The 27,047-nt window shown below is 40.1% G+C and overlaps 1 protein-coding gene across 6 annotated transcripts in view; it reads right to left on the bottom strand.

Annotated features, from left to right (window-relative positions):
* MLLT3 (MLLT3 super elongation complex subunit) overlaps positions 1-26,218 on the bottom strand; it is a 156,396-nt gene extending 130,178 nt beyond the window's left edge. For 5 of the 6 annotated variants that reach the window (XM_060237238.1, XM_060237235.1, XM_060237237.1 and 2 more), the window contains exons 1-2: positions 25,876-26,218; positions 24,553-24,733 (exon numbers count right to left, since the gene is read on the bottom strand). In XM_060237238.1, coding sequence (XP_060093221.1) covers positions 24,553-24,733; positions 25,876-25,887 — 193 coding nt within the window. In that variant the 5' untranslated portion in view covers positions 25,888-26,218. Of the gene's footprint in view, positions 1-24,552; positions 24,734-25,437; positions 25,597-25,875 lie in introns of those variants that run through there. The other variant, XM_060237239.1, reaches the window with a different exon arrangement.
* Between the last annotated feature and the right edge of the window lie 829 nt (positions 26,219-27,047).

Raw genomic sequence — 27,047 nt, 5'->3', positions numbered from 1 at the left:
ACTGTTAAGACTATATATAGTATAGTATTTTCCATGTCACAGATGTTATTTAAGCAATCCCAGAGCGGCTTTAAAACAACAATAACTCTTTTTTATAGTTTCATGTGAGTAGCTGTGTTGGTCTGAAGCTATAGAACAAAGTTTGAGTCCAGTGGCTTTAAGACCAACCAAGTTAAATTTGGGGTATAAGGGAGAACTGTGACCTGACGTGTAATGAGATAAGAACTCGATATCTCTGTGAAGACTTGGGGGTTCCATTGTCGAGTGTTATAATAACTTGTAATTCAGCAATCTCCCATTCCAGTCTGTTTCTGAAATTCCTTTGAAATAAAACAGCTACTTTGAGGTCATTCATTGTTTATAGTGGTCTACATGAATAAGTGGGGCCAAGGCCTCCTACAATGGATTTAATCTCTTCCACTGAAGCTTTTAGGTTAAAAAATATCCCACAAATGCAAAGGAGAGCTGCTTTTAAGATTGGCATACTAGTCAAGTGACAATCTATTATTTAACTACAATCAAATACTGTCAAATATTCCATTATGCCAAACATGCCACCATATAGATGGAAAATTATCATTATGAAGGTCTTATTTGTAGCAAATGCAGGAGGGAGGGTGAATTGCACCCTAGTAGTGAAACAATCAGAGCAGCCCTAGCAGTACAGCAAAGCTTGTTTAAATAACCACCTACTCTAACTGAAGGCATCAATGAACAGGAACACAAGCAATTAGCATTGCCACAAGTACAGCACTTAGAGTTGCCAAGTCCAATTCAAGAAATATCTGGGGACTTTGGGGGTGGAGCCAGGAGACTTTGGAGGTGGAGCCAGGAGCAATGGTGTGGCAAGCATAATTGAACTCCAAGGGAGTTCTGGCCATCACATTTAAAGGGACGGCACACCTTTTCAATCCCTTCCTTCCGTAGGAAATAATGAAGGATAGGGGCACCTTCTTTTGGGGCTCATAGAATTGGACCCCCTGGTCCAATCTTTTAGAAATTTGGGGGGGGTATTTTGGGGAGAGATGCTATACTGAAAATTTGGTGCCTCTAACCCAAAAACAGCCCCCTCAGAGCCCCAGATACCCACGGATCAATTCTTCATGATTTTCTATGGGAATAAATCTCCATAGGGAATAATAGAGTTCCCAGCAGACATTTCCCTCCGCTCCCCCTGCTACCTGACGACCCTGAAGCGGGGGAAGGGTCTCCAAATCGGGGGATCCCCTGCCCCCACCTGGGGATTGGCAATCCTAACTGCACAGGACATCTTACTTGATGTAGGAACCAAGAATGCCCTCTATGTGATCTGGTAGTCTACTCTGTAAAGTTCCTGTGAAGAACTGAACTGGGATCTAGAAAGCACAAGCCAGCTGCTATGCCTTGTCAGCACAATTTATTTTTATTAATAGTTTATTACTTTACTGTGGTTCTATTTTTATTAATTATTGTAAATGTAAATTGTCAGATGAAGGACACATAGAAATGTTCAGTGAACTGTTCACATTTATAAAAACATGATCACTGCCAAAAATAATAAACCATTACAATTTTTTTAAAACTTTCACATTTCACAACAAAAATTAACTGATTTATCGTTGTAATTATCATAAGTATCAAACCTGCTAATGTTTATAGCATCTTTGTTGTTTTAATAAAGTTAACAATAAAACAAAAATCTCAATATTCAACAGGTCAATTGAGCACAGGGATTTTTTTTAACAAAATGCTAACTGCTTGTTTAAGCCCCAAGAAACTAGAGACAGCAGAGTTGTCCAAATATTATAACAGGTAGACCCAAAATGGAAAAAATGATCATCCTAATGTTAAAATGCTGATATTAAAAGATAGTCACTGAGAACGTTAATCTATATTAATTGCACAAAAGCTTTTGGCAAACTTCTTCGCTTTACAAATAGGCAAAATGTCCTTGATCAAAGGCACTAATCAGGGAAGAAACAGGAAAGATGTAGGCTTTGAACATCTATCAAAGTATCAGACATGAAACACACAAGTACATCTGTGAACAGAGAACTATGCAGCTTGTATATATTTAAATCAGTCTAGGCAAAGAGATCTAGTATTTCTTTATGGTTCCAAAACACTATAGAACCTCAGGTAGTATGTCAGAAAATCCATTTGTTTCTCAGATAAACTAACTCAGAGATGCTGAGCATACAAACTTCTGCTGACTGAGGGTTTGCCCCTTTATAGGACTAACAGAACCAGATATATGAGGTAGAAAATTTACTAAAATGAAAGGAAAACATTCAATTTCTAAAGATTCACTGTTTCATAAATTTAACAACAAATGAATGACAATACAGTATTCGGCAAGCTTGGCAGTTTCAAAGTTTTAATGAATATTTTTTCCCAAGTTATTATCCCTAGCACTGAAGTAACGTAGTACATGTACATTTTACTGATCTGTAAAGTAGGGGTAGGGGAGTAATAATAATTCTTATTATAACACTAATATAATAATCCTATAAGGCAGAGATGTTCCACCAGGCATTTGGTTGAAGGCAGCAACAGTTTACATCATGGCTTGCACCCTTCCCTTGCTCTCCATCCCCTTAACTGATCCAGTTCATCTCCCCCAAACATCCATGAGGTGCCCACAAGCAGGAAATGGGAGAGAAGCAAATTTTGCCACTTAATTTTAAGTTAATGTGCTATATGTGTTGACCCTAATTTTATGGTTTTGTTGTTTTTATAACACTGTACATTGCCTAGAGCCCCATAACTGTAGGAATTAGGTGATTTATAAATGTAAAAAATAAATAAATAAAAGGGCATTTGAAATAAAAACACAATAAATCAGTTAATGTTCTATTTGGGACACTGGGTAATTTTGCAGGGAATCTTTTGATTCTTTCTCCCCAAAACATGCATCAGTGAACAGCACAGAGTAGTCTTTTTTGATAGAAGCCAGGTTGTGAAAGGGGATCCCTCTGACACTCAGGCTGTTATTGCCTTTAAAATGCTGGTAACATCTGTCCCTAACTTTACCTGAATGCTTGAGGCTACCTTATATCAAGTCATACTGCTGTTCTATCAAGGTCTGACTGGCAGCAGCCCTGCAAGGTCTTATATCACCTCCTATCTGATTCTTTTAACTACATATGCCAGACATTGTCCCTGGGATCTTCTGCATGTAAAGCAGATGCTCTATCACAGAGCTATGTCTTCTCTCCAAGCACGTTACCCCACTTGGGAGTTTTGGGGCACATACTGAGGCCATTAGTTGAAAAAGGTCTGAATCATCTACTCTGATTGGCAGCAGACTTCTTGCATACAAAGTCAATGCCCTATGACTGAACCATAGCATCACCTAGAAAATATTATTTTATTTTTAATTCCTTTTTGTAGTTTGAGAATGATCTCTTTTATTAAGCTATACAAGGCATTCCATGCTTGTAAACAGATTAGCTCTAACTAGGGATGGGCATGAACCGAGAAACAAACCACAGTTCAAGAACAAACCATGCTGATTCATGGTTTGTTTCAAATTGATTCATTTCACTGTGTCACTCTCAAACAAAAAAATGAATTACATTTTTCCATGGTGGTTCATTTTTGCAGTTTGTTCTCCAGACATCCTGGTGCCAATTCAAACAATTCCTATGGCAACACTGGGGGTGGCCTTGTAGGGAGCCCTGGAAAAACCCAAAGCAGTTATCCATAGCTTGACTGGCAACTCTGGGAGCCAACCACAGAATTCCCATTCTGCTCTACAGGAGCAGATTATATACCAGTATAATACCATACCCTGACTCAGCTGCTTTCACTTTGCAGCATGAAGAGGGCAAAGTTAGTTCAGTTGCTGTTTGCTGTGGCTGATTTAGGGGAGGCTTTGAGTGACTCCTTCCCACCCACACACACACAGAGGGACAATTTTTTAAACATGTCTCCAAGCTGGGAAGGTGTTCCTTGCTGTGGTTTCAGGGACCAACCTGAAGCAAGAGGTGAGCTTTCCTGGGGGTACCTGCTTGGGGGGGGGGGCTACAACATGGACATTCCAAATCCAATCTTCACCAAATTTAGAGGGCCAGTGGAGGAGAGCCTGCTGAAGACTTCACATGAGTTTGGAATCTCTAATTCATGAGAAGGCTGTTCTACCACCTCCTGAACCAAACAAACCACAAACCGGTTCAGGCAATCAAATGAACCATGAACCAACACGAACCACCATTTTCCTGGTTCATGCCCATCCCTAGCATTAACCACAGATGCTTTTATAAACTTTGCTCATGCTGTCAAATTCCCACCAGAGCTTACTTGATTAAAATGGGGGAGGGGGGGTTCAGATAAGAAGATCTTTTCAGTGGGCAATTTTTTCTTACTATGTATGAATAATGGACCAAAGTGCTTTGTTTCCAATAATTTTACAACTGCAACGTATTCCATAATTCACAGCTTATTTACTATACATCCAGGAGTGATGTTCTTCCTTCTCTGGATTTAGAAGAATTCATTGAATTTGATGAACTAGGTTCAGACTAATATTCTCCTTGGATGCAAGGGCTTCTGCTCATAAAGTGCAATTCTCCTCCCACAGCAGCCCAAGATGTCCCTGAAATCTGTTCCTGGGCAAAGCACATTTTTAAATGGCATTTTTTTTAAAGAAGAAATTTTAAAGTAAACGACTAAAAGCCTTTGTTTCCTTTATAGGTACTAGGCTGGACACAATGATGTACCAGAAAGAATACAATGATTTTAGAAAATCAGGAATGTTTGTTATAGTCAGTTCAGAGTACTTTGTTTATCTTTTTAGTTCAGGGGGAAATTAATACCAACATATCAAACTGCGCTAAAATGTTAAATCTGGATATGTGTATACATGGAGCTTCACTAGTTCAATTTGCATACCCAAAAGCTTGTTCTCTAAACTGGGAGCGCTCACTGAAATAAATAGGCTAAAATAACTTTATAATGTAAGTAATCCAGCTCCACTGCCTGCTACACATCATTTTACATAAAGTATCTTCATATTATACATTCTGAGTGTCATTCACACTGCTCCACTCATTCCTTAAGAGAAAATCTTTCATAGCAGTTTTGTTTAACCCTGGAACTCCCCCCAAGTGACCCCCTACTTTTCTTTCAAATTCTCCTGTTTGTTTTCAGCCTTTTACTGCTTCCACTGTTTGGCATTGGATCCTACACCTTAAACTCTGACTGGTTGTACCTTATGTTGTCCATCCAATCTATAAAACCACAGTCATGTTGCATATACATACTGTTCACCTAGAATGAGGCTTCCTCATAAAGAACCAAGAGCCACTCTCAGTAACAGCTAACTAATACATAAAGAGCTTCATAGTTCCTCATACAAATCCCCCCCCAGCCATCAGTTTCTTCTCTCTACAAGTCTGTTCCTCTTCTTTCCTATCTCTTCCTTTGTGTGGCCAGCTAAAGCATTCCACTGGCCATTCAACAAAAGCCTCCCCAAACTGCTTCTCTTTAACTTTGTCTCCTTCTCTCGCAGCTCCCCCACCTCCATTTAATACTCAGCTAAAAAGATCAGTTTCATCAAATCCTTTGTCCAGGTGCTGCAACATACCATAAAATACCCAAACACTACATCATAATAAGGTAAGCTGTTCCCTGAATACTTCAGAATCAATTTTAATGTGTCCATCGAACACTTGTTTCACAAAGAGTTCCTTTTCTTTAAAACTAGTCATGTTCTTCATAGTGGATAAGCTAAATGGTTATTCATGAAACTGTTTCTAAACCACTGCTATGCTTAGTCATATGAAAATCTTCATCCTATAATAATAAGGCCATAGAGGCCTACATGGAAGAAGAAAGATTAAAAGCAGACATATAGTTCCTATTGTCTAATTTTCAGACAGATCTGACCATCTAAAAGGGCAAAAAAAAAAGCAAGAAAGTTCTAAATTTGCATTAGTAGTAAGGTATCAGAACGGGACCCTGTTGACCCACCTTCTATAAAATTTCCTATACATGGCTTCCTTTCCTTTGAGTGTGGAAAAAGGCAAAACAATTTGCATTTACAGCTTAGTAACTCTGTCCCTTTGACTTTTTCCTTTTCTCTTTTTATGGCGGATATAAATGGCACCAAACTGTCAACTCACATATAGGTTGTGTGCTACCTATTCAAATAGGTCTATTTCTGACAGGCCATAAAACAATTACTGCTGAAACTCCTATAATCCCCTTTGATATAACCAGCTTGCCTGCAAGGCTTCAAAGCTATCCTCTTTTACTAGTCTTGGGATACTGCTGAAGAAAAAAGACCTTAAATGGATGTAGACAAGATAAAGCATTTCCGTTTTCCCTCTCAGTGTACCAAAAAGGAACACACACTGTTTCAAGAATTAGAACAACTGTTGGTTAATGAGTATTTCTAAGTTTCATTGTAGTTCCTCAGGCCACAATGACAGAATAAGCCTACTGATTCCTATTACAACACATTTCCAATTGCTTTTAAAAACGTTTTTGGTTTTATTAATCTCATATCTTTCGTCACTGTTGAATACTACTAAAACTCACTGATATTCAGCTAAAACCATTTACTTTTTAAAAAATCATATGAAAATAAGATTAGATGCAAAATCAATAATAAGTTTTCAAGAAGAGAACAACCTTCAACCCATAATGCAGAATTTGAAGGAGATAATTTATTTGGGGGAAGATATGCAACTCAAGACATACAAGTTTTAAATAAGCTTGTTAAAATAAACACTCTTCTAGCAGCAAATGTACTGCTGTGCAAGAAAACATATCCAGGAAACAGTAAACACTGGCTACAGAAAGTGAGAATGTCAAGAACATTTCAGAGAAACACAATTAGAAGAGAATATTTACTGTGCTCTTAGACATTACTCATCACAATAATATGAATTTCAGACAAGACTGCTGGACTTATACTCTAAGACAATGGCAAGGAATATTTAAGCACTAATCAGAAAAACACAAACAACATGCATACAGTAAGAGGATCACAGTCCTAAGGTGCTTTTTACACATTCTTCCAGCCACAGAAAACTTCTTAACTCTGAGAAGCGCCTGTTCAAATGAAGAACTGTGCTAAGGTATGCCAACACATTGGAAAAGACTCAAGCTACCAGGCCTTGCCCATGTGGTGCTGTCTTTTAATTATTCTCCAGGTTACAGTGTAACCACAGCTGGGATAATGTCTTAAGCCTAAGGGCACCTTTCAAGTAAGTCTTAAGGGTACTTTTCAAATAAGTAAAAGGGAATAGCAAAGGGATAGTGCGGAGTATGCAAGTATCAGTAAATAGAGAAAGGAAGAATGTAGGAATTATCAGTAAGGTGGTGGGTATTTTTGTGATTTAAGAAAGATGAGTAAGAAGCCCAGGGGAAGATCAGCTTTCACAGTGGAAATTTGGGTTTATTTCTTTCTTGGTCCAAATTCTTAAGCATTTTATTAACACAATTTGAGAAAGTTCATCTTTGAAAGTACAAGGAATAAAAACATTTATTTTTTTGTAATGCCACACTTCGCAGGATCTTAACAAAAGCTAATTGTTCACAAGTATGGCTCTTTGTTGCATGTTGTACAAAGTGGTTTTGAGAGAAGAGCCTATCAAAAGCAAAAAAATCATTCAAAGAATATTGGAGACTTCTAAAATCTAAATGTTCTGGGATCAAAACCTATCTACTCTGTTTGGCCATGCATTGCAATTTTATTGTTTTCTCTCAATTTCATGCCATAACGCACATGCTTTTGAAACACACCTCAATTTCAAAAGTGGCTTCTCCTATTGGATGAGGTGGGAGGGAAGAGCAACAGCTGATTTGGTGTTTGTATTCTTGCACGTCGCAACAACATACTATATTTGCTTTGACTCATACTTGGGGAATTATGCGTATGGGTTGAATAATAAGTTCCATTTCAGACTTGTAATGAAATCCACAGCTACATCCTTGCTGATTTTCCCATTCACCCTTTGAAGACATTTAGAAGCCCCTGTAGTTTAAAATCATATAGCATTTTCTGTATGCGGCTGTATTTGAATACCTAAAAAATGGTAAGTCATTTCCAGAAATGTTAAGCATCAAGGTGGTTTTTCTTTTGTTTGTAATGAAATTTGACTGTAAACAAGCATGCAGAAATCCTCAGTCTTAAAAACTGTAGGCAAATAACTTATTAATCGGTGAGTACACTGAATTTGACAGGACTAACATACAACTGGCTTATTTTCCTGATTACTTAAATCAATTATTTAGTTTTAAATATACGCAATTGAATATTATATAGACTTTAGTGCCAATAGCTTAGCTTACAGCTTCATTTTCAGAAAGAACCAATCTCAGTTTGAACTAGAATTAAATTCTAGGCCTATTTTTTTAAAAAATAGAAATTTATAAAAATCAGCAAAAATTAGACAACCATTTGTCCTACTGGATTTGACCCATAACTCCTCTTTTTACATCCACTCATGCACGAGAGAAAGCAACTTATATTGATTTCCCCTTCCTATTGCAGCCTCCCTTTCCTTTGCAGTGGACACAGAGGGTTGGAATGAGAAGGGGCGTGCAGGGAAGATCCATTCTGCAAAAAGAACTCTGTTCATGGTTCTCTGTACTCACCTAGTGATTTCAACAGAATCAATTTTATTAGGGATCACTAAGCCCATGATGAAATTGTGTTTAACTTTTCTGTAACTGTGGTCCTCAAGTTTAAGTAATACGAAACCTTAAATCTCAAATGCACCTGATCATTATTAAAACTGCATCTTTTCAATGTTTTCAGATGTTGTAAACAATGACATATGTAATGACAATACTACTTTACATATGCATCCTTTAAAATTATTAACATTCATTCACAGTATATAAAACATACTAAGAAAGGTTTTAAAAATTTACTGTATATATGAGTGGTTTTTATCATGGTAACAAAGCAAGCTGTAAGAAAACATAACCTCAACACTTATTAACTCCCAGCTTTGCAATTTCATGTTGTAACTTTCAGGGATCTTATTTGATCTTCTATCATCTGAAATGCATAGAAGGCTAGAGAAATGCATACATATGCACATTGTTAATGCTTATGCCATCAATAATTTCTGCCCAGCTGCTGCTTAAACATCACCATGGTGAGGAAAAACCTACACTCATTTTGCACCAAAATACTATGTTTAAATAATTTCTTTTGCAATGGATTCAGTAGAAGCCAGTATACCAGCAATCGATACCTTCTATCTTTAAAGAGGACATGGAAGTGATTTAGCAGACTACTTTGCTGCTTCTGGTTATTTAATTCTCATGGTTCCGTAGCACAGTGTTTGTTGATACAAAAAACAAGAGTTACTCCATAGCCTACCTTCCAGATAATATAAGGTGTGTTGATGTGTTTGCTTTGACTGGCTAACATGAGTTACCACAGGAGAACAGCAGAATTTAACTTGAGCCAGAGATCAGGTACTACAGTATGCAAACTTAACTGAATAAACTCAGAACCTCTTTTAATGTACCTGCTGGTCAAATGTGTTGTTGAAGTGACCCATTAAATATCCCCATTGCCACCTGAAAGGGCAGGGAAAACCCAAAGCTGGACAGATCCACAAAATTCCACAATCCCAAGCTGAAGAGACAATAAAGAGACTGATACCATACATTTTACTCGGCTATTATTTCATTCTGGAAAGGACTCTAAAAGAGCCATATTTTATGACAGTGAAAACTACACAAAGTAGGGGCATACAAAATAGTATTTTAGTATGAAACAAAGCTACAGCCCTCTTGTGGCTGAGCTTGCAGAAAAGTTTTGTGGGCATTTAAACACTAGCAACATATGAGTGATGTATGCTTCACAATGGTAACAACACCGCAGGGCAATCACACAGGTGGGACCTCTTTTCCCATGAACATGCAGAATGTGAGTCTGTATAGCCTCCAGGCAATACTTGACCAAACAGATCCAACTCCAGCCAGCAGCTATGGTTTAGTGATAAGAATACCCTTGTACTAAACAGGCTTCAAAATACTGTAGCATGTTTATACCATTTTGGGAGGGAAATCACATACTGGTTGACAGCATATGCACAAAGTAACTGCCAAGAGAAAACTCTCAGTATCAGTGGTAAAATTACTGAATTGTGGCCCCTCCTAGTGACTACCATGAACAAATAGCAATGTGAGAAAATTACAGGTTTCCTCCTCCATCATTATGCTAAGTGACCCCCATAGCAAAAGCAGAACCCAGCTCCAATTCTATCTGCCAAAATGATAAACCCTGATTTTATCACTTTCTGAATATCAAATGTTGACACTGAACTTTTCCAAACGGGGCTAGATCAGTGTTGCACAAATCTGCAAATCTGAATGTCTTTGGCCAATAAAAGACATACACCCAAAGCCCACGTGAGGAGAAATGGGGGGAAAAGTTTATTGCAATAAATGGAGAACAGAGCTAAGTCAAAGCCTGCAATACCAAGTTGCTCTACCCAAGCCCATAGCCAGAAAATTTTGGGTGGAGGGGGCCCTGAGGTAAGAAAATTGGTGGGGGGGGCCTGCGGGGCCAGATGGTCCTGTTTGCATGGAGGGCTCTTTTTGCGTGTTTTCCCCAGTCCCAGTAAGGCCAGAGGGACCAGATGGCCCTGTTTGCACTAAGGGCTGCTGGTGAGGAGCCCTTCGTGCCAACGCCACCCCCGCTGGGCTTTCCCACAGTGCCGGAAAGGCCAGCAGGGCCAGATAGCCCTGTTTGCACTAAGACAAAAATACAAAAATACAGAATATTGTGCACAAACACTCTTAACTGGTGTATATAAAGTTCTATTATAATGAAATGAACAGCCTACAACAGTGGGCATACATTCATACAGTATAAATAGAAATAGAAAACAACAGTCTCAAAACAATATTCCAAGGAGGACCCCACACAGTCACAGAGTTTTCAAAATGAGTACAATGACTCAAAAATAAAGTTCCACAGGAGTCCCTCCGTTGTTTGTTGACTTCTGAAGGACAAATTCTAGCCTTCACGCAAACCCCGGATTTGATTGCGTTCCGCTGCTCCTGCAGCTTCCTCGTAAGTCAACTGAAAAATCCAGCCAAGTTCTTTCTCAAACGCCCATTTTGATATCTTAATTCGCAGCTGCTCCTGCAGCTTACGAGGAAGCTGCAGGAGCAGCGGAACGCAATCAAATCCGGGGTTTGCGTGAAGGCTAGAATTTGTCCTTCAGAAGTCAACAAACAACGGAGGGACTCCTGTGGAACTTTATTTTTGAGTCATTGTACTCATTTTGAAAACTCTGTGACTGTGTGGGGTCCTCCTTGGAATATTGTTTTGAGACTGTTGTTTTCTATTTCTATTTATACTGTATGAATGTATGCCCACTGTTGTAGGCTGTTCATTTCATTATAATAGAACTTTATATACACCAGTTAAGAGTGTTTGTGCACAATATTCTGTATTTTTGTATTTTTGTATTTCATATATTGTGCTGCCACTGTTCTTTTGCATTGCTGTTTGCACTAAGGGCTGCTGGTGATGAGCCCTTCATACAAACGTCACTCCCGCTGGCCTTTCCTGTGGCGCCAGAAAGGCAAGTGGGGCCAGATGGCCCTGTTTGCACTGAGGGCTGCTCATGAGGAACCCTTAGTGCAAACGCCAGCCCTGCTGAGCAGCAGCAGCCCTGGAGGTCCAACTGAGGGGCCCTACTGGGGGAAGGGGTTTTAATAGAAAGGCGTGCCCCCCTCCCCCCGTGCCTATGGGCCTGGCTCTACCCCTTTTCAGGGTGGGTAGTACTTTATGACAATTGGCACATGTTGGCATACACACATACTAACTGGCTGCAACATCCAGTCTAATTTCATCACAAGAGCCAGCTACACACTGATACAATTTGCTGCAAGGGTGGCATCAAGTCACTGGTCAAGATTTATGTTGCATAAAGAAATTCTACTTTGCATTCGCCTTGACCAGATAAATCCAGTTTGGGCTCTAAGGACCCTCTACTTCTATTGTTACTTAGAAACACAACAGAGATTCAGTAAGGCATAATGCAGGTTATGTTTCTGTTATATATAAGACTGGAATGTTGATAACTCTTCTGTCTTTACTTTTTCTCAATCAGGCCTAGCTGTGTGTTAACCCTTAAAGACGTTACTTAAGCATGCTCATGGCTTTCCCAACTAAAGCTGTGTCCTACATCAGCATGCCAAAGTTATTATCTTCTAAAGGGGAAGTGGAAAGGAAGGGACAGATTTCAATCTTGGTTCTTAAAAAATTTTGTTCACTTCTACAATTTGTGAAAACAGCACACACCACTGAACAGCTTGTATGCAGATGAGTGTTTCTGTGGAGCATGACCTTCTTGCCTCCCTCCTCCCTTGGCAATCTGAAATGCCCTCCTAAATCCCATTCCTGCACGGAGGGAACTTCTGAGAACAGGTTGTGGGGGAGGATTGGGGGGCTGCTACAGAAGAGGAGAGGCAAGAAAACCATGCTCCACAGAACTCCTTAGACTTGTGAAAACACTTTTCTGCATCTAAACCTATATTCTTGCTAACAATAGCCCAGCAAGCTATTACAGGACTAACTCATATAAAGTAGGCTTTATTCATCCATGATTCCAGAAACTATAACCCTTCTATGATACGCCACTGTTTACACTCAGTACTGATTACCTATAAAAGGTTCACAACTTAAGATGGCAGTGATAGTAATTGGAGTGGCTGACCTTCCTTCCTATCATCTGGAAGGCAGCTAAGCAACACTGTCCAATCCAATTAGAAACCAGTAAGATTTAATATTCTCTTTCATATTTGGATAAAAGTGATACATAAAAGTGATGCATTATTGGAGCTGTTTATATAATCAAATTCTTCTGTATTTAATGTTTTGTACACTCTATGTTGTAAAATAAATTTTAAAACATCAGTATGGCTGTGCCATTGTGATCTCTGAAGCAATTTGAAACAGTGCTTAAAAGAAAATAGGCCATATTTCTGTAGTTTCTAATTAAAGTTTTGCAAAACATCATACTTCTCTCATATATGATGAACAGTGGCATTATTCTATTCATTTCATACCCCCCTGATCAGCCTAGAGATATGACTAGAAAAAGGTTGGATCCAAGGCATGCAATTTCTAAGGGGACATGATTTTTGCTGATTCCCTCCCCCCGCCCCCGAAATGTTTCTTCTGGCTTGGATCTAGATGACATTTTCACCAGCATAAGCATTTCTTCTTTTAAAGCATGATTTCTCCTCCACAGCAGTTGAGATCCTGTTCCAGGGAGAGGGAGGTATCTCCTTCCAGAGCAGGATTGGGGGGGGGGGGGGACATTTCAGCATCCTGCAGGAGGGGAGATACAAGGAAATGACGCTTTGTGGGTGGAAATATTTGCATCTATGGAAACATTAGAATGGATCCAGCCGGAGTATCAGCCATCTGAAATTTAAGATCTGACTGTTTTCATTAACCTATAGTGGTATTCAAGGAAGTTCAGGTGAAAGACAGCCCCTTCTTAATTATCATTTGCTGTGCAATTTTAACATGACAAGATAGCTATGAACTACAATCCGATGAGATTTCTTCCAAAGTGTATTCCTGACCCACAGAGGCTGTTTGACAAAGTCAACACATACAAAGGTAGCATATGAAAACAAACCACAAAGCTTACTACCATAACAAGCCAATATGCTCACAGGAGACATCCAATTTTAGCTCCTACAAGACAAATTACTCTTATTTCCCTAGATTCAATTCATAGATTTGTTTTTGAAGGGCTCACTGAAGTGACCACTTTTTTTTTTTTTAACATCAACACCCTCCTAAGTGAAAACTCTCTCCCTTTAAGGATCTGGACCCTAGGGTGCTGTCAGTACAATGGAATTTTTTCAGATTTCTCCTCCTGCTACTGCAGACTCCCAGTTTGTACCTTCCTGTTCCTTTGGATCCACTGATCCACAGCACAATTTCAGGAAGGTGGGGGGGGGGGGGGACAGAAGACTGTAGTGAGAACACAGGAGTGAGTAAATTGCCTTTCTCTAGCACCACTCTGCTCACATTACTTCACATCCAGGTCTCAAGAACGGCTCAGTTCAGCCCATGCGAGCAATGGTTGAAGAAGCTAAACGATAGTTTGGCATAATATCTTAAATGAGTTATAGACTATTTTATCTTCAGAAGGCATTTGCACAGGAGTTCTAAACCACTGAAAGTTTTCTGAAAGCTATTTCAAATAGTGGCAACAACTGGAGCTTCCTGTTAAATGTATACTCACACTTGCATCTGGTCTTGGGCGCCTACTAAATGCACTGCATAACACAGGCATTGCATTCAAACTTCACATTTTTAGGTGTACAAATAAAATTTTATGTGTATAATAACCTCCATACAAACACCTTTCTGCCTAGAGTTGCTACAGATCAACTTAGAACACAAAAGTATGAAATCAGTCCTCAGCAGAAGAGCAGCATGCCTTTAAGTAGTTAGAAGCTTCTTTATTCACATATGGGAACCTTTAGTATGAAAACTTTTAAATAAGCATGATTATCAGATCTTTAGTACCTTTAAAATATTCCCTGCATTTTTAGAAGCTGGGCTCCAAGTTAAAGCATATTTAAGATGTACTGCTGCTCATACTGAAGCCTGTTAAAAACTCCCCTTGATTATAATGGGCTCAACCTTAGAATGGAACATAGTAAACACAATGGCATAAGCCTCCGGGATCGTCTACTACGGATCAAGAAGTATAGTTTTCATTGCATTGCAGAAGGTGGAAATCAAATTTTCCACCAATTAGCAAGGTTTAATCTTACTTGATCTGAAAAGAAAAACATCATTCTTTATTTCTCATACAGCTCTTGTTTATACCAACTTTTAAGATATATTTTTAACCCTGGCTCAAAAGGAAGGGTTAAATTCAAGTTCCATATCGTGCATCCACCTGTTATGCCTTTTCTGTACAATGGAAGCATGCAAGCATTTTGAAAGTTATGGTAAGACAGAAAACTTAAAACATCAACACTAATTGCCTTTTACAGGACAACAAAACCTGTTAATCAGTTATATTAACAGCTCCTAGACCAAATAGACTAAAACTCCTTCTACAAGTATACAGCTTCACCAATGTGTGTCTAAGTGTAGTCCTACAGAAGAGCTGGGTTTAACATTTTGTAAAAAGCAGTCTTAATTCTGAAACATGCACATTTATTCACAATATAATTTTCAAATACATATTAAGGGACATTAAAACAAGTCAGTCATGATATGAACAAAGACATCTTTATGGGAGACTTCTCTTCCTATGAGCAAAGAATGACATTCCTAAAGTTTAAATGCTAAACTAGACAAGATGGGGCAGCCACCTTTATTCATGTGTCTGCCCCCTTCATGTAGAAAGAAGGCCTAACTCTCTTAACAAAATGTGTGTACTGATGAAAACTGAAGTCCCCCACCCCTCATCTTACCTAACCACACTTTTATTTCAGCTATTTTCCCCTTCAGTCTGGTTCTAATACTGGAAGTAAAGGTTGGTTCCTCTTAAATACAATATGTGTGTGAATAGATGTGTGCATGAGTGTGTAATCCTATCCATGCTTTAGAAGCTAACGAAGGTAGCTGTGCCCATCATGTCTTAAGGCTACAACTCTAAACAGAGTTAGACTATTGTTCGAGTGGGTGTCAACGTGGCCAAGTGCAAAGTAATGCACATTGGGGCCAAAAATCCTAACTATAAATACAAGTTGATGGGGTGTGAACTGGCAGAGACTGACCAAGAGAGAGATCTTGGGGTCATGGTAGATAACTCATTGAAAATGTTGAAACAAGTGTGCGATTGTAATAAAAAAGGCCACAACCATGCTGGGAATTATTAGGAAGGGAACTGAAACGAATCAGCCAGTATCATAATGATCCTGCATAAATCGATAGTGCAGCCTCATTCGGAATACTGTGTACAATTCTGGACACTGCACCTCAAAAAAAATATATCAGCACTGGGGAAAAAAAAGAGCAACTAGAATGAACACTTTCTCTATGAAGAAAGGCTAAAACGCTTGGGGCTCTTTAGCTTGAAGAAATGTTGACTGAGGAGTGACATGACAGAGATTTACAAGATTATGCATGGGATAGAGAAGTTAGAGAAAGAAGTACTTTACTCCCTTTCTCACAATACGAGAACTCATGGACATTCAATGGAATAGCTGAGCAGTCAGTTTAGAACTGATAAAAGGAAGTACTTCTTCACCCAAAGGGAATTCACTGCCACAGGAGGTGGTGGTGGCTACAAGTATAGACAGCTTCAAGAGGGGATTGGATACGAATATGGACCAGAGGTCCATCAGTGGCTATTAGCCAGCTTATTGTTGGAACTCTGTCTGAGGCAGTGATGCTTTGTATTCTGGGTGCTGTGGGGGCACAGTGGGAGGGCTTCTAATGTCCTGGCCCCACTGGTGGACCTCCTGATGGCACTTGGGGTTTTATGGCCACAGTGTGACACAGTGTTGGACTGGATGGGCCATTGGCCTGATCCAAATGGCTTCTCTTATGTTCTTACTAATTTAGGATTTCTGATTTCAGTTGCATCTAATTCTGTACATAATTGGTCTGAAATTATCCCAAATTTATTTTTTTAAAAAAATAACGTATATACTGACTGGCACCCAACACATCACTGTCTTTCACACTAAGTTTTTAAACATTATAATACTTGCTTTTACAATTAGCATGCAAACTCAGCAATAAAAGAACTCATGAAAAAAGAGGGTGCAAAATTGTCCTTTAAATCTTTTTTCAATCTATGGAATCTTATCTCTAACTATAACTGTTAAGGCTGAATCTCATCAACTATGATTGCAATCAATGTTCATGGACACTGGTCTTTCACACCTTCCCCTCCATTACCTTAGGGACCATTTCTCCCCACACATTCCCCAGAGGGTACTTAAATCTGGGATAAGAAATCTATTAGCGATCCCTGGGCTGAGGGAGGCTAAAGTCCACCAGAGAGAGGGCCTTCTCGATCGCTGCCCCCTATTGGAGGAATCAACTGCCAGAAGAAGTTAGGGCCTTGCAGGACCTCGCCCAGTTCCGCAAGGCCTGTAAGACAACACTATTCCGACATGCCTTTAATTAACATGGAAGGACTGATATAGTGTGACCGATACACATCTAATATATACTGAACGCCATCTGAAGAAAACATCAAATATGATTAGCACCAGACTGTTTTAATTGTTCTTAACTGTTTAATTGGCTTCAATTGTTTAACTATTTAATTGTTCAATTGTTATGAATTTACTGGTTGTGAGCAGCCCTGAGCCTGCTTCAGTGGGGAGGGCAGGATATAAATCGAATAAACCTTAAAAACCCTTTTATTCTATTGCTAATAATGTAACATGTTAAAAGGTAAATTAGTTGGACAGGAAAAACTGGGAAAGAAATGCCTTCTTTTTGACCCAGGTTTATTAGCAATAGAATAATTAACAGGCATTCTCACATTCTGACATGTTACTGTTTTATGGTTTCCCATGCTAATGCAACCCAGATCAAAGGTTTTCTGAATTTGTTAATTTTACTATTCTGCTATTGGATTTTAACTTTGTACCACTTCACATTCCAAACCCCACCAGCTATATGTGGCTCTGCTTACTGTACCTCATTCCTCGTCTGAAGAAGTGTGCATGCACACGAAAGCTTATGTTCTGAATAAATCTAAGTTGGTCTTAAAGGTGCAATCGACTCCTATTTTGTTCTACTACTTCAGACCAACACGGTTGCCCATTTGGATCTATCTTGATTGAATAGCAGAGAATGGAACCATGACTCTGCCAATGTAAAACAAAGCATGGAAACTGGACCTTTGAGTCTCTTACAAACTGCTCAACACACAGGAGAAATAGCCAGAACAAAAAATGTAAATTTAAAAAACTACCACAACAACATTTACTCGTATAATACTTCGCACAACAGTTTCATGTACAACATTTCTAGTACTGGTCACAAAATGTGACCTTACAAACAATGGGCCACAAAATTATTTTATTACAAATCTATCCATTAGGAAAAGATACATTTTTTCCCATAGTGGAATATAGAAGATAAAGTAAAATCCATCAAATATATCATATGCACATATAAAGGAATCCTGGGCTATATGGAAGTGTTCTAAATAAAACATAGGTCCTGACCTGGATAGCCCAGGCAAGCCCGATCTCATCAGATCTTGGAAGCTAAGCAGGGTTGACACTGGTTAGTATTTGGATGGGATACCTCCCTGGAATACCAGCAGTCAGGAGGAAAAGGCAGGCTTTATTCAGCTACCTTTTGAATATCCTCCAGGTCCCCAGTAGGGATCAGTCACCAAACACTACCATCACTTACAGGTGCACACAAACATACACACACAAAAATTAAAAATCCTAAATAAAAAGAACATGGATGTGGTAGAGGCAAAATATTATCTAAACTCTAAGAACAGCACCAGACTTTCCAACCATGACCAATTTCATGAACAAATAAATGTGCTTTAAACCACATTTTAAAACACAGAATTACTAAAGGAACTGTTTGCACAATAATAACTTAATGTTTTTTCTTGGAAGAATCATTAAGTATTATTACCAAAACTGCAGTTCTCATCTAAGTTATGGATTTTGATTTGCTTTAGATAAAATCCAGCAAATTTTTAACAGATTAACAAGATACTGAAGACTTTTGCATTGGCACAAGATTCCCACTTATGAATGCTGAATACTTCAACAAAGTGTTATAAAGTCTGACTTCTCAGGCAACAATAAAATGCATGAAGAAACAAAGAATTTAGTACTGAAGTCTCGAGAACAGTAAAGCATCGTATCACCTACACTTCTACTTATAAACTGTATTAGTTACAGCTAGAGCCACTTTCATAAGTGGATATGCATCACATTTTATTCTATATCCTACTATCCTTGACTGGCAGCTATCAGTCTGACTGGCAGCTACCGTGCTCAACAAAGCTGTACTCTATACTGTGGGTTTGAAATGCTGCAAGAACAGATTTAAATGCATCACTACAGATAAATATTTTTGGCAGTTTAGAGAGCTATACTGTGCTGGAATCATGAAGTTTGTTACTCTACTTGAGGGACCAAATGATCACAATACAGTCTGCTACAGGACTAGGAGTGCATGCAGTGTTCATGCCAATTTTGCTGCATTAATAAAAGTCAAGAACAAAGATTAGGATACTTAATACCAGTACAAATACAGGTGCAAAAGCAGTTGTTAGTTAAGAACTACTGACCTTGGTTAGATGCAAAAGCAAAATTTCTCCCTTCTTGAACACAGAAATATCCCAAAATAAGGGCTAAATATTATGATAAACATATCCTCTTCAATTCCATTTGCAGTAAGCCACGTGGAAGGAGAAAAGAATGAGGCTCATTTCATTGGCCAACTTGACCCACCTGGCCTTTCCATTTAAAGACATCATCATAGACCAATCTCTAAGCAAGATGAATGAGGGAAGAACAGGACCCCTTCCAGCAGAGAACATCACTAATGTCCTTTCTCACATTTCCCCAAGATCTTCCAAGCACTGCTACTGCTGAGGAGCTGCCACCAACTTCTATCTCACCACATCTGAAAACAGGCCACCTCCACCCTGGAGCATGTATTGTACACCAATCCAGGGCTCTATTTCTGATATTTTCCTCAGTGCTTCAGAACAGCAACACAGTTATTAGCAAGGAGCAGCCAGCATAACAGGAAGACTGGTTTAATTTCTTACTTGTTTTATGTGGTCTGTTTAAACAAAACAGGTAGCACTGCTGTTCTTACACCTGAGGAAGGATGGTGGGGAAATACAGAATCATCATGGCGTCAAGACAGAAGCATGCTGTACTAGATGTTACAGGATTGAAGTAAACAGACACACAATTCCCGACTATTCATATATTTCCACAGAACCAAATAAGAGTGCACAGTAGAGGGCTCATGAGTTTTCTGTAGCATGACAAGAATCAACCCCTTAAGTAATTCATATTCTACCAAATCATCTACAAGATTGAGCAGCAACAAATTGGTTGATTCAGGAAGTGCAGATAAAGAAATGAATTTAAAATGAAGCTTCTGTTTCTGAAAGGCAGTTCAGCACTGGTGGCAAACTATTCTGTATACGGTGTGTGTCAGACAATATACTAAGGGCAGATAGCCAAATGCAAGTCGTTTCTTGTCTCAGAAGAGACAGATTTCCTACATAAACTATTACTTGAGATATTGTAATATTCATTCATTTAATTAATACCTCACTCAAAAAAACAATCAACTTAAATAACTCACAGCCTGACCCCTCAGGGCCCATTTAACTAGTGCCTTCAGCAATACCACTAATAACACATGCCAAATGGGGCATCACTATACGCCCTTGCTCAAAAAACAGAAAAGGCCATAGAACATATTATTTGAAATGAAACAATACTATCATCCCCAAATAAGAGTCATTTAATGAATAATCACTTCAGACATTAATTATTTCAGGAAGAAGACAGAGCAAGTTAGTGTCGGCAGGGGGAGAAGGACTACATCTTTTAGAACTGTCTCTGTGAAAAACAGTAAGGTAGAAACTAATAAACAGATTGAACTTCTTGAATACAGAAGTTCCATTCTATTGAATACCCTTTACATAATGAAGTATATCTACCAATCCCCCTCCAAGGGTACTCCTCACAAAATCTACAGTAAGCCACGATCTCTTTTAAAAAGTAAAACAATCTTTTAAAACAATCATACAAAACTGGAAAAGCGTAAATTAACTTGACCGGTTTTAAGCTGGTATGTGCTTTGTGTGCTGTGTTAAGAGTTAGCATTAATTGTCCATTATATAAACTATCCCATCTTTCAGCTGCATTACCTTATTAGTAAACCAGATTTTTAAGAGACAGCACTGCTCTTACTTTTCCTCAGAAGTGATAAGTGATCCTCTTCTTATGCTGTAAATTTAAGTTTCCCACCATCATGCAGCTGACTCAAATGTGCACATACCTCTCTGCCAGATAAAGTAAATTTACTCTTCTGTTTGCCAGAATGTACTACAATATAAAAGGGTGCAGGCCTCTACTTCCAAAAGGAAGGTTCACCATTTTCTTGTAATTAATCAAGAATACGTCCACAATCCTCTCAAAATGATCAAAGTATTGCAATCATCAACCCCTCCCCCAAAACAGAGTTCTTATCTACTATAATGCCACTGGTCAAAGCACCAGTCATACGAAACAGAAAGCAACACACAAAAGTCCACAAAAACACTTTTGAAGAGGCAGTATCAAAAGATAATACAAAATCATTCCTTTATAGTCCCAAATAAAGATCAGTACATGCTTGAGAAGCACCGTTTAATAGTAGAAAAAAAATATCAAGAACTAATAATTCTTCTTCTCACATCCTTAAGAACCATTTTAATAGAAGCACTTTCCCCCCTTAAAAGATGACACAAGATGTAATCAAGTAATTGGATTCCCCCCCCAAAATACCAGATGAACAGGATCCAGAATAATTGTACTGCAATTCCTACAGCTGACAGTTGCGCCAATGACCCACCAGCTGAGTACTCAAGTATCTGAACCTACAGTTCCATTAGCACTGAAATGAATTAGCTCAGCAACAAACAAGTTGGTTAAAGGAGCCATTTAAGATGGGAGCCAGGAGCCGTCTCAAGACACTGTTATTTTGCTTGGATTGTACTCACACCACCTGAAACTCCATCAGAGGACTATCAGCTATCTTTTGCTTAACAGTAGCCAACATTTACTACTGTGCATACCAAACAAACCAAGTTCAGCCAATTAAAATGAACGTTCCATTAATAGCATTGATTTTTTTTATTGCATGTTACTGGGGTGGGGAGTGTCTTGAAAACACCTTTAAAACTAAGAGATATAACTGCAGCACAATCTTTCCCAGGCAATCAATGAAATCCTACACAGAGTCCACAGGATTTAAACAGGTGCAACTATTTAGGATTGACCTGCAGATATAATTAATTTCAGCATCTGAACTAGACGAGAAATTATGCCACAGTATAGCTGCAAAGTCTTCAAGGAGATACAAGCCCCCCTCCTGTGTTTTGCAGCAGACTTAGTATTCAAAATGGGTAATTCCAAAAAGTCACGATGAATGGATAAAAGATGGACTTCTTGCACAGATCAACTTCTACCGATCACAGAAATAGAGTAACCCTCTTTTACTTCCTAGCTCACCAGGGAAATGTTCAGCATCAACATCAAATATTGATTTTTAAGAGGAAGTAAACACAGGGGGTTGCTAAAACACAATCTGAAGCATCACTAGAAAGCACTCATCCTTTTATGAGCCATAGGTCAGAGATGACCAGAAAGGCTTCTGGCATGTCTTTTGATCTCTCATTAGTTTTGTTAGGCCACAAAAGCTGAAATCAACTGCACAGGTGACTGGCATATTTAGCACAGCTCCAACTCCTTGCTATGTATCCCCAGCGAATAAAGAATGTTCTCTTACAATCTGAGTCATGTGTAATTACAATATGACAAGCCGTCTCTGGGGCTATATGAGCTGGCATTTTTCCTAGCACTTGTCACTTCGTGGAAAAACACACATACAAGTCAAAAACAAAAAAACAATCCCACACCAACATTTTAAAACAATGGCTCTGCAAAAAGAAGTGGGGAGGGAATTCAGCAACAGAATATACACATCCTGGAACTTCAACTTCTAGCAGTAGCCATATGTCTCTTTACAAGTCCTAGTATATAAAGCAGTTCCACACGCCTGCACACCTAGTAACAATCCCCAGGTCTAGAGAGCTCTGTTCCCTCAGGCTGGACAGAAAATCATTAAGGCTGGGGAATCAAGGCAAACTGTCAGAAGCAACCACTGCAGCACAGAAAACAGGTCTTAAGATCCACTTCTTCAAACAATCAACCTGCTACCATTGATTTCAGCGTATCATTCTATTTGCTGTATAGGAGGGAAATTTACCCAAGCTTACTTTGTTAGTTTCTACATCACCTAGAAATGAATTTCTACAAAGGAAAACAAAAACTGCAGGAAGTAATTCTGAAAAGTAAAATATTTTGTCCCGAGTACTAGCTAAGCAATAATAAGACGAAAATTTATGCCGCACACTGGCTCTCCAACAACAAAGATGACACAAAAACAACTTTGGGCAGTTGGAATGAACCCAACGAACTACAGGGAAGGGAGAGGGAGAATACTTGACACTCCACAGACAGTGAACTTACTCAAGTCATATTCAACAGCTTGGAAGTTTTCAAAAAAGGAATGCAGCCCTTGGGAAGGGGGGAATTATACCTCTTACTCTATGTAGTGATTAGGAAACCTTTTTTTTTTAAAAAAAGTATATTCTTTAAAGTCACAAAAAAGACCCATAGAAGAGCTTAACATACCCTCCTCAGTCCCCCCTCCTCTCTTTATTGGGTCCACTGTATTATTTTAAGTCATTCTCACACAGTTCTAAGCAGAATGAATCTATTAGGAAGTTATTCTATAGGACTGCAGGAGTTTTAGATGCCAATAAAGATTACTGATCAGACAGCGGATAACTACTAATCATTGTGTCTACTTAGATAAACAAACCTGTTCCCAAACAAAGCACCTTATTGTGAATGTTACCTTCACTAATCCAACTAAAACACTCAGGCAACAGCTTGGAGGTCAGAAGAACCAAAACTGAAAACAAAGCCTTCTTAAGCCTCCCTAAATTAAAGGAAATATCACTTTCATCCTTCATATTTTAGTGCCCCTCAAAGGTTCAGGATTTTTTTTAAAAGATGCACAGTGATGACCAGCCTGTCCCAAGAACACAATACCCAAAAGCCACAGAAGAAAGAATGTAAACTAAGCAAATATCTGTCCTGAAACCTGGAGCAGCCAACTCTTGAAGAAAGTTCTCAGTTCTTACATGTACTATTTAGGAGCACCAATGCAAAAAACAAACAAACAAAAATAACATACAAAAAACCCACTAAAGGTGACAAAGAAAAAACAACAGGCAGCAACAGGCAAACAAATCCGTTCTGTGTAATGCCTCCCACCTCACAGAAAGTACAGAATGTAAACACCATTAATGAAAAAGAGGCATGGGAATACTACAGTCACCCAAGTCAAATACAACCTTTGCCCAATGCAGTCACAGCCAGGGGAAATTAAGTATCAGTGCAGCAGCAACTGAACAGAGTCACTGGGGGGGGGGGGGGGGGACTGACAGAAAATGCTCAGGTGTCAAACCTCCATCTAGAAAGGAAACTGGAATCTGCTATTGTCTCCCCACTGAAAACTGCTGCAAACCCATCAGCCACTTGCTCCAAGATTCCAGAGATTATAAAAGAGTCCCCCCCCCCCCACTTTGCTACACCTGAGGGTCCTTTTCTATCAGGCCATCATTTCCTCCAGCCCTGGCTGCAGTTCTTTGCAAAGAGCAGTGGCTGCCACTGCCTGCTTCCAACTCTGAGAACAAGCAGGAAAAGCCAGGAGTTTGAAAGGCAATTGTTTTCCTCCCTCCCCCCCTTACACAAACACATTAAATGGGGATTTATCAAGACACCTTTGTGTCGAAACCCTACCTCTTTTTGGCCTAGGGAAGCTGTCATGCAAGTGAAAGACGACTTTCTCCACAAAGTGCTGAATGTTACTATGCTCCGGTCCTCTTACAAACACCATCCAATCGTGGGTAAAACCCTCCACAGTGGGTTTCTTCCTCACCTGGGCTCGATGCCCAAGCTCCAGTTTCACCTGAACAGCACACTAGAAAGAGAGAGAGAGACAGTAAGAAAGATGTAACAATGAAAAGGAAAGAAAGACAAGGTATTCCCCCCACCCCAGCAGGTTTCAAGCTTTTCTGGGGGGGGGGGGGGAGAGAGGCAAATGGAAAGATACACACAAAGAAAAATATCTTTCTGCTTCAGAGATGGGTGGGAAGCCATCCCTCACCCCTTAAACAGGCATTCCCAGTGCCAGCTCAACTGCGATTGTAACGGAATGTAGGCTGAAATAATGTGATCGAGACAAGGGCTGATGAGGGGGAGAGAGAAGAACAGCCTTTGAAAGAGAATCCCTTTTCCATAGGAAGGAGCCATCCTGATAGATTCAGTAAAAAGACTCCGAAGGGAGAAAAAAATGTATTCTTTTCCTGCTTTTGCTTCCATTGCTCTCACACCGAGCGGCATTTCGGTTCCAACTGCACCTTCGATGTGCTGCGTGCAAAGGCACAGATCAAATCCTAACCAACACTGGAGGAGGAGGAGGAGGGGGGGGCACAAAAACAAGGTAACCAAAGAAAAGGAAGGTGCCATGATTTAACTAAACGGGGGGAGGGGGGGTCAGCTCCCAGACACACAAACGCCTGATTGCATGCACAAGGGGAAGAGAGTATTGGGGAGGGAGGGGGCAGAGAAAGAAGGCTGGTTGCCGCCGGCTGTCAGAGAAGCCACATGCCGGGACGAACGCACCATCGTGAAGGGCGCCTTCCTGAGCGGCGAGCCAGACCCCCGCACTGTACTCCCGGCTCCCCCTTGGCGCGCGCGGCGGCTGCGGCGGCGGGCGGCTGCCGCGGCTTGCAGAAATATGGCTGGATTATTATCCGCCTCCACCAGCCGTGCGGCCGCCACCGTGTGTGTGAGTGTGTGTGTGAGGTGAGTGCGCGCTTCATGCAATTGCACAGAGAGAGAAAGGAGGGGAGAGAGTGAACGGACGGGGGGTGGGGAGGGAGAGGAAGCCACACACACACACACGAGAGAGAGAGCGAAGGGGGAACCAATTCCCCCACCACCCCAACCAACCTCTCTCTCTCTCTAATTGGAAGCACTAAACGGGTGTCTGGGCAGCGCAGGGAGAAGGAGGAGGAAGGGGAGGGGAGAAGGCGAGAGGGGGAGGTTGCATGTACTCACCGAGCTGGCCATGCCTGGGGGCCCTGGGGTGTCTCCTGCTCTCCCCCGCCCCCACCCTTCGAGCTCTAATTCATGAAGAGACTGCGAATGCGCACGGGGGAAGCGAGCCCATGGCGGACACTCGTTTCGCTCTCGCTTTCCTTTTTTTTTTCCCTCCCCCCACCGCTGCCTGCTTCTTTTCCTTCCCGGTCTGTGTCTCTAGACTCGCTCGCTCCCTTATTAAACGGAGCCCCCAGCGCTGGCTGTTTGCCTTGGCTGGCTGCTGCGAGCTCCCTAGAGCATGCGCCCTGCTGCACCCCCTCCGAGCCCTGACACTCACAGCCACAACACCGGGCCCACACCGCCACCAAAGGAGGCGAGGGGGGGGGGAATGGAAGAGGGAGCCTGAGCCAATCAAAACCGACGCGAGCTCGAGAAGAGGGGGGCGGGAAGCTACGGAAGGAGCCCCGCGTGCAAGCTGGGGCCACGCTGCTGCGAGGAATTCTCTCCCTCCCCGCTTGTGTTCTGCCAGTGCAGGCCCGCAAAGTAACAGGTTAGGGCCCCAAAGTAAAGGGGGAGGGAAGTGCGGCCGGCCCCAAAGTAAAGTCCGGAGATGTTACAATAAAAACCGGATTAAAACCTGTTGGAATGTAACCAATCTCTAGCTAAAAGGGCGATTTGAGCAGGGAACATGTGCTGTCTGGTTTTTTTAAGATGTTTTTTTTTTAATTAGGAGGGAAAGGTTTTAATTAAATTTTATCAATATGCATATGATGTGTTTATGAAAACTTGTATAAACTATACAGAATATTAACATAGCCAAACTGTAAACTAATTAACATAAATTGCACGTCCCAGCTACATTCTGATTACATTTTTTAAAAAAACCTTACCAAATTTAAAAATACAGCAACTTCCTATATTGGAATTATTGCCTTTTATGCCATATACCTTAAAAAAGAAAACCAAATAGCGACAAATTTTGATTCATAAAGTTCAGCATCAGGGGGAAAAGATCTTTGAAATAAAAGATTTAATTTAAGCAGCTGGGTTAAATACTTGTCAATGAATTCCCTAATACTGGAATTTAATAGGAACAGTAACAAGCATGTAACTGGAGGTTTAAAGGTTTGTTTTGATTAAACAGGGCCCTGGTACTCTGAAGCACGGAAAGCTGAAATGATTTGTGCTGA

Source organism: Heteronotia binoei, chromosome 4 (genome assembly GCF_032191835.1).
Source record: "Heteronotia binoei isolate CCM8104 ecotype False Entrance Well chromosome 4, APGP_CSIRO_Hbin_v1, whole genome shotgun sequence".
Classification (NCBI taxonomy): domain Eukaryota; kingdom Metazoa; phylum Chordata; class Lepidosauria; order Squamata; family Gekkonidae; genus Heteronotia; species Heteronotia binoei.
Note: the sequence above shows the minus strand (reverse complement) of the source record. Positions and strands in the feature narration are given on the sequence as shown.